General features: G+C 39.3%; 1 protein-coding gene across 1 annotated transcript in view; it reads right to left on the bottom strand.

Moving 5' to 3' along the window:
• Positions 1-385: 385 nt before the first annotated feature.
• The window catches only part of LOC140312783 (contactin-associated protein-like 4), a 62,332-nt gene continuing 54,177 nt past the window's right edge, over positions 386-8,540 (bottom strand). The window contains exons 19-24 of the mRNA XM_072390588.1: positions 7,874-8,104; positions 7,004-7,137; positions 6,425-6,512; positions 4,855-5,070; positions 3,987-4,058; positions 386-2,438 (exon numbers count right to left, since the gene is read on the bottom strand). Of these exons, the coding sequence (XP_072246689.1) occupies positions 2,242-2,438; positions 3,987-4,058; positions 4,855-5,070; positions 6,425-6,512; positions 7,004-7,137; positions 7,874-8,104 (938 nt within the window). The 3' untranslated portion in view covers positions 386-2,241. The remainder of the gene's footprint in view (positions 2,439-3,986; positions 4,059-4,854; positions 5,071-6,424; positions 6,513-7,003; positions 7,138-7,873; positions 8,105-8,540) is intronic.

Genomic DNA, 8,540 nt, shown 5'->3' with positions numbered 1-8,540 from the left:
TAAGAGCAAAGATTGTAGGTGCTCAATAGTGTTCATTGAGTCAACTATTTCTCTGCAAACGGAGGCAGTAACAGAAATATTGTGTGACACAACATACGGGTTAAAGATGCAATGTTAGAAATCAGCCAAAAGACAAACAAACCGTAAGAAGATCACTTGTTTTATTTCCACAGAACTGAACCATTTGTCACGAAAATAACTGCACACATCAAAATCTAACTGCACTAAATTGCACTCATTGGCATTACAATCCCATGAAAAAAGAGAGAAAACAAATCCCTCAAAACAGAGTCCATTTTAATCTGACAATCTGTAAACAATTTAGACTTTATAAAGCCGACCCAGTGTCCTCAGACTGACTGAACAAACTATAAACAGGGTTTTCAGCAAATCAAATCCTGAAAAAAGATAAATAAATCAACAGAAAATTCAGCAAATCAAATCCTGAAAAAAGATAAATAAATCAACACCAACTTAGAAAGACAATAATTCATAGCTTAAAAATCTAAAATATTTGCAGTTTTTTACGTTTCGTTGTAATAACACCTCCAGAGCTGAGGATTTGTGTATGGAACAGGTCATGGTAGATGGATGGATCAACAAAACTCTGCACTTAATCATCTTTTTTCTTTTAGCAATGATCAACTAATGTTGCTTAATTTTGACCCTCATTAAGTACGTAAACCTTTACAAAGGAAAGATTTCTGATGTATAGTTGCCATTTCTTCCTATTTGTGCAGACAACATGGAGAACTGATCAATATTTCACAGGTACGACGACTTTGGTAGCAACATAATGGAGTAATTCCTTCTTTTGTTTCTATTGTAGTACGCTGGCTGACTGGTCAGACCCAAACGTCATTGGGTTCTTTGGTCTTCATCAGCAGAGATCTTCATTTTAACTTAAACTGTGTTCAAAAACTTTAGTTTAATTGATTTTGGGGATAAAAAGCTGGAATATTTGTCTTATCTTTACAATTTGGAGGCTCAAAACTAAGAGCTTTAAAGATTTTCCACAGAAAGACAAATCAAATAAATTAGATATAGCAAAGCTGTGCTTTAGCCAATTTAGACCCAAGGCACCGTCTATACAAGGAAACGCATATACGTGTGTGTTACATCACATCTTAATGGGCTAACCTGTCATGTCATTTATAGAAGGAGATTAATACAGACTGAGGAGAGGAATCCCAACGACTAAATGCGTCAGAAACGTGTTAACCCATTAAGACTCTATGTCATTTAAAACATTTTCAGACAGTCACTCTGCTATAATAAAATTCAGATTTTATAACCTGCACTCATCATCTGACAAAATCACCATTCAAACAACCGAAAGACGACATCTGTGCAGTGACTTCGGCTGTACTTACACCTACGATGATCTAATACAGAGAAAGATAAGACAGATTTCTTACAGGACAGTGGTCCAAGTAAATGGCCAAGCTGTAGTCTGACTAAAGTCCATCAAGATCAGTTTAGCTCAGTTTCACGTGTAAACTCTATCAATCAATTTATACCCCCACACCTGAAAAAATCATCAAATGACCAATACAGTGGACACGTGCACACTGGTAGATTGTGCGGTGGTAGAAAATACTTCAGAGGAAGACAGCAGTGGTGAAACAGACCAAAGACCGGTGATGGGATGTGACACATCAGAGCAGAATACATAGTGGCTGATCAAACCAATCCAAGTAAAGCAGGGTCTGCATTAGTATGCACATAAACATAAAGGCATTCCAGGAAAAGGAGAGATATTCACTGTGAACAAATAAATAAAAAAAAACTGAAAACCAACAGGAAATCAATTTAACAAGGCTTGGCTCACAACTGTAAACATTCAATACTCACGTCCTCCCAGATCCAACAAGAAGGTTTGATATAAACAACTTCATAGAAAAAACAATTATTTCTCTGATAATTTCACTAAGATGGAGAAAAGATTAAGCTTAAGCTTTACATAATTATCTACCCACAACCCTTCTACTGACTAATGACACATTATTATTTGAACACTTTGTTTTTGAACCATCCTCCGACAGAACTGCATAAAAATACGACCACAGAAGCAAAAACAAACAGAAAAAGAAGACAGAAGTTTGCGGTTTGGTTTGTGTCCTCCTGTTGTGTTGAGCCACTGTTCTGGCTCTGTTTGTTGTGCAAAGCACAGAGGATTGACAAGGCATCTCCGTCCATCTCCTCCTCAGCTCCATTATCACAGTGGCAGAAAGCATCCCCCTAAATATAATATTCCTTCTGGTTCTCAGTCGGACCGTTCTGCGAGCTGGTCTGGTTGCCGAATGTTGGCCCAGGGGTGTCCTCTGGTTTTACTGTTTTTACCTCCTGGCTCTGACATGTTCCCTTCCTTCTGTAGAGGAATCGGGCCAATATGGCTAATGCAGTCACGATCACGAAGATCACCACAGCTATCACACCTACGGAGCAGAGAAAAGGTGGAGTTACAGCTGCTCTCAGAGGCAGAATTCTACTTTACATGGTTCCTACTGTTTGATTAAAGAAATTACATCAACATTTATTTCTTTTATTTCTTTTTTTAGAAAATTATCATGACTTAATCAGAGGATCTATCAACTTGATAGTTTATTTGTCATCTGGTCCTTAAATTTTCAGATAATCTCTTAAAGAAAGAACATTTGTTAATTTAGTCTACAGCATAAAACAGAAGAATCTTACAATAAAGACAGTGAAGCAGTGAAAAGGCAACAGGCCTGAAGTTTAAATAATGGTGCACAGTGACTGAAAACTACACCATGTTTGAATATCACAGTGGAACAACTTCCTCGTCCTTGTCCTCGTGTTCCTGATGAAAGACCATCACCTTCAACCTCACATTTAAGATAAACTTTGAGTATTTCTATCTGCAAAATGAACTTCGACAGATTATAAAAGAAGAAAAAACCTACACATGTCACAATTTTACAACCTTTACCATGAGCCATTGTCATATTACTGGGCTGCAGTTTAATGTAGAATCACTGTGCACAGACGCGTTCTGCATGGAAATGTCACCGGCAGCAGAGTTGTTTTATAATCAAGAGCTTCGGACAAAGGAACTTAAAATGTACGAATAATATCTGAAAGAAGAACTGAGCAGCATTTGATAAAAAGAGCACCGTGCCAAGTGTTCAGCCCAGAGGTGGGGATGGTATCATTTTACCCACAACTGGAAATGTGAGGGTAGATGTTAAATGTGGTGTGAGTGGAGTGAAAAGGAACTTTCATTACAGCGCCGGGTATATTTAACTCTTAACTTGAAAGGTTAGCAACACGTTTAGTTTAGCCCGGGGAGACAAATTGAGATCCTCTACTAGAGGTGATAAATCTTTTGAGTAACAGGTAAACTGCTGAATGCTGGGCCTGTCTGAAGCCTAATTTCTGCCCTCTATCTTATGCGATGTCAGTGGGAGCAGAAAGTTTGGACTTTGAAAGCAGGTGTTTTTTCATGTAGATTAAACTGGACACAAAGGCAAAAGCTCTATCTCACTGTTTTAAAGAAACTGATCTGGATCTGCAACATAATTTCACAGGTTCTGCCTTTGGTCATGCTCTAAGTCTGTCCAGGTTCATCAAAATCAGCCTTTTAGTTTTAGCAGAATCTTGCTGAAACAAACATACTTCTACCATGGATCCTGTTTTTAAGCAACTGCCCAGTGGCCAAACACAGGAATCAGATAGTTTTGTTCTGTCATTAGTTGTGCAGTGTGGTCATTTACTCTCATGCACTCTGTCTAAATTCTCCCAATTCCATTGTCCTAATTAGTTGTGTTTTGCTGCATTTGCTCAGACAGGTACACTGTTTTAGAGATCAGAGAAAAAAGTTTTAAACATCTTTTCATTGCCAGTTCAAACACAGAAAAATCCAAATAAAGAGACTTGAGAGGAAGACAAATAATCACATAATTTCGGTCTCGTGGTTGATGATGAAGGCGGCGTGACACTGAAACAAAGTGCTGCTAAAGTACCTCCAATGAGAGCCGAGTCACTCCTGATGGCATTCACTAAAGGCTGACCTGCTCCCACTGACTCAGACTGGCCTGAAGAACAGAATGATAGCAGAAAATAGACATCAGAAAAGGAGAAAGCCAGGGACAGAGAAAGGATTAAAGTGATGAGAAATAAAAGCATAAAACACATGAGTAAAAGGAAAAGACGTGGAGAAAAAAGGTCATTTCTGATCTATAAGATATCAACTGAAGTGCTGTAGAGAGATGCTCAACTGAGACAATGCAAAGTAACTGTGTACCATAAGGACTATTAGATACCAGAGCAGGGATATATTCCCTGGTTTGAACAGCCTCATCATCTGGCAATTAACCCAGTGTCATAACAGCTTTAAAAACCTGAAGGTCTCATCATGAATATCATCATCTCAGGGACCGGACATAACCGCCTACAAAAAGGCCATTAATATCTATATCTCAGAGCCTTATGAGAAAATGTGTGCATGAGGCTTATCAATGTGGTCCAACATTTCTCTGATAAAACATTTGTTTAAGCCTTAGTCTTCAGTTCACTGTGTTGCCTGAGTGGAGGAAGCTGCAGTCACCACAGCTGAGAGACCAGATCAGTCCAGCAAACAGACACTGTCTTTATGGTCGGGTGATGATCCCCTCCCTCCCCTCTGACCTCCCTCTGCACACCATGTTAGCTGTTGAAAAACAAATACTGCACTATACGTCAAAATTACATTAAAAAGGCACTCAGTGTGTTGTAAACTGATGGAAAGGGCTGCTGACCAAGCTTCCCTATGTGATAAGTTGAAATTGAGTGTGTTGAAATGAGTCCATGGTGACAACGGCTCTGAAGAAGGCAAGAAAGTTACCCTCTGACCTGATTGTTGGTGTGTGGTTTCTGCTGCATATGTGCTGGCTGAAGTAGGGCCACATATGGACTGGATCAGCGGCCCCATGACAGTGACAGGGCTGGTGTTTGGATGAAACAGGGCAGCTTTCAGAGGGCTGATGGAGTTAAAAAGAACAGCAGACAGACAGCCTGTGAAACCCAAGGAGCCAAGACGAGCCAGTTCTGGATCCAAGTCACTAGAGTCTGAAAAGAGCACAGAAAACATGATGTTTTATGATAAAAAGCTTTAAGTGTTTGGATGTTTCCTGCAGACATAACCACATAACTGCCAGTCTGATTTTACGAAAAAAAAAATCCACAGAGTCCATATATCAAAGTGTGAATCACATATGCTGATTAAAACTAGCATCATATCTTAGGAGTTTGCATTAGAGGCGCTTCACCCAGGTCAGTGGCATAGCTTCCCTTCTTAATTACACATTTATTTGCTTGTTTCTGTGGGCGCATCAAAATAAGACAACCACAAAAAACGAATTCAAACACAGTCAATTCCAGTCTGTTTAACTGGAACGTGCCGCAAAAAGAAAACAAGAAGAAGTTCTATTTTTGTACTGAAAGACTATTTTCTTTCAACATTGCAGGTGGACTGAAATGTAAGATTTCATTAGGTGCACTGACCAAATCACCAGTATTTTTCACATCTTCTTGACATTTTATCATAGGAATTTTAGCTGTCCTTTTGTATACGTTTGACCAGCCTTTAACACAGTGTTAAACCCGCTAACCCTCAGAATAAAAAACATGCCAGATATTCATCACACTACATAGAGGCTGGATTATTGGTTCAGTGATGATGTAATATACTTTAGTGTATATTTTAGTGTGAATTGAGAGAGTCAGCGGCATCAGCGAAGCATCCTTAGTCTCCCAAGAGTGCATCCTTGTGTAGGATAAGGCATTTATATACTGAGCCCGTTACAGCTTAACAGTAAATTTAAAAAATTGACTGAAGGAGAATTGTCTGAGAATTTGAACCTATTAAGACAATGGAAGCCCTCTGAATGTGGAAACCTTCAGTGTCTCAGCAGGTCTCAGAGGGTTAAATGCCTCATTGACCAGCAGATTGCCTGATAAAAACTACAGTTAATGCTAGGTATTATGAACTGTTAACATCGATCGTGTTTATGGAGCAGAGCTTAACTTCCTCAATAATCCCTTTTATCCTCTACAGAATGGAATCATGCATTAGTTGCTTTCTGTGCTATGAAATATTGATTTCAGGGCACACGGAGCCCTAAATACGAAATAAACAGTGAACTTGAGCATTAGGTTGAGCAGGCTGAGTGGTGATGAGTCAGAATAGGAATCTTAATGGCTGCTTGTGGGTAAAAATATCTAAGTGGAGGGTAAACTGAGGCCAGATCCATCTCTTGCCCTTTTTCTCTTTGTTTTTTAACTGTTATGTTCAGCATTTCCGTTGATGCAACCATCATGATGAAACTTTTAAAGGTCTGATAAAGCAGAACGTCCCTGAAATGAGTCTGAAAGCTCCACAGGCTGAACAGCCTCGTCTGATATATGAAGCTGTCCCACTTACTGTGCACTTTTCCAAGAATCAGTGACCTTATGCCATTGAATTCGACATCACATGTCAGGTTGAAGTCTTCTCTTTCATTCTGGTCAATCTGGAATAAAATGAAAGGTGTCTGTTAAAAACTACACTTTTAAAGAAACATCTAGACATCACTGATAGTGTAGGTTTATGCTAGAAATCAACAAATTTCATGTGGCATTTTCCACAGTTGAACAGATACCTGCTTTAGTTTTTTATGGTTTTATCACTGCACAGCTTGGTACAAATCCATCTCAACTTCAAAAGCCAGCAGCACAACACAAAGAATGTAGAGAAGATGAAACTCTTGTTTCTGTACTACCAGGACATAAGATTTAAATGTGTGTCCTGAGGTCTTTTGCAGGGATTTTAATCTTTGATATCATGGACTTGAACATGTGAGAAAAAGCAGTTTGAGATGTGTTTTCAAGCTGACAACCACATGCAGCACAGGATTCATAACACGCGTCTCCTGCTGCTTGCTGAAGCCGGCTGGTAGAGATGCAGCAAAGAACACACGATGGTTCAGGATGAAGACTTCTGGAGTGTTTTTATGCGTGTTACCTGCACAGAGACTGCGTCTGCCAGTCTGCTGATGGTCACAGAATGAAGCTGTCGGTTTGCAAGGTTCCTCACTTTACTCCTCAAGATCTCTGCATGCTTGCCACTGTCCAGTCTGTACCTTACCTCCAGCTTATCTGCACACATATCACAAATCAGTGAGGACAAAACAGCGAGTCGTCACCTCCACTTCCTACGTTATCTTTCTGGCAGCATGAAATATGATGTTTATCCAATCAGCAGCAGTTTATCACTCTGCTCTCCAATTTAACTCATTCTACTGTTAGCATTAGCATCTATTTGTTAGCATTTTCATCACTTCAGTTTCTATTTAATTCAATATAATTTTTTGTCATGAAGCCACTAAAATGATAATGAATTGGGTGAACAGAGAGCAATGAATAAACATGGCCCGGTTTTGATGATTTAAATCACATCAGCTTTAAAGTAATCAAATTAATTGATGATTTATTACTCTTTTTTTCCAATAGGAAAAAGGAACAGTAGCAGGCAGAAAGTTAGGTGATAGAAAGGTGTGTTAAAGCAGCGAAACACTGAATTTGGACAATTTAGACGAATACAATAGGTCAACATGCTTATTGCGTTGGTAGTTCTCTGATTTCTCTGTGACGGCTGTGGTTTTGCCTGATCCCATCGTTATTCTGGTCTCATTGATACACAGCATACTCATAATTAAAAGAAAAAAAGTCAAACTTGATTGGCTACTTTACCTTCACTGAAATATACTTTTGACATGTACAAAAAGTTTTTGTCTACTTTTAAGAAGGCAGCAACACCTCATGATGGGGTCAAATGCTTAGTTGCAGGATAGTTGCACACCCGATCAAAAGTAAAGAGAGTTGGAGCGCTCACCTTGCTTATTGAGCAGCAGAGCCAGGTACTCTCTGTGGGAGGAGCCAACATAAAGAAGCAGAGCGGGACTCTGGCTGGTCCTGAAGCTCAGGGAGATGTTTTCTGCTCTCAGGGTCAGGTCAGAGAAGATAGAGGCAGGAAGGGCGCCTCTGCTCCTGTTTGGCTCATTCCCCGTCTGCTCCTTGAAAGTGTAGCTGATGGAGGTTCCCGGCTTGAAGCTGACTGAGACCTCTACAGGGAGAAAGTCAAATATTTTCATTTAAAACAGACGTTTTACAGAAGTTAGCTCATTTACTGAGGAAATAACAGGCAGGTTGAAAATGCGGTTAAACTGTGAAAAGTAAAGTTTAGCTTGAGCCATTCTGACCTGAAAGTGAATCTAAAAAAACAAGGTTTGGAAATGAGGATTGTCTGACAAACTTTTCAAAACTGTTCACCGTTACACGTTTCTCAGTCTCTGAACAGCTATAAATTTTAAATAAAGCCATTTAAAGGGTAAATCTTTAGCTTTTTATTATAGAATATTGAGCTTTACCCTTATTTTCATCGATACGTGTTACAGCGAGATGCAAAACTCAAGTCAAAAGGTAAAAGAATGCAAATGTAGTTCCAGGTCTTCCTCACTGTTATTTTCAATGATCTATGAGGGCGAGTATGATTTGCATCC

Source organism: Leuresthes tenuis, unplaced genomic scaffold, assembly GCF_036924035.1.
Source record: "Leuresthes tenuis unplaced genomic scaffold, fLeuTen1.0.hap1 SCAF_8, whole genome shotgun sequence".
Classification (NCBI taxonomy): Eukaryota; Metazoa; Chordata; class Actinopteri; order Atheriniformes; family Atherinopsidae; genus Leuresthes; species Leuresthes tenuis.
This window is presented reverse-complemented; position numbering and strand designations above follow the sequence as displayed.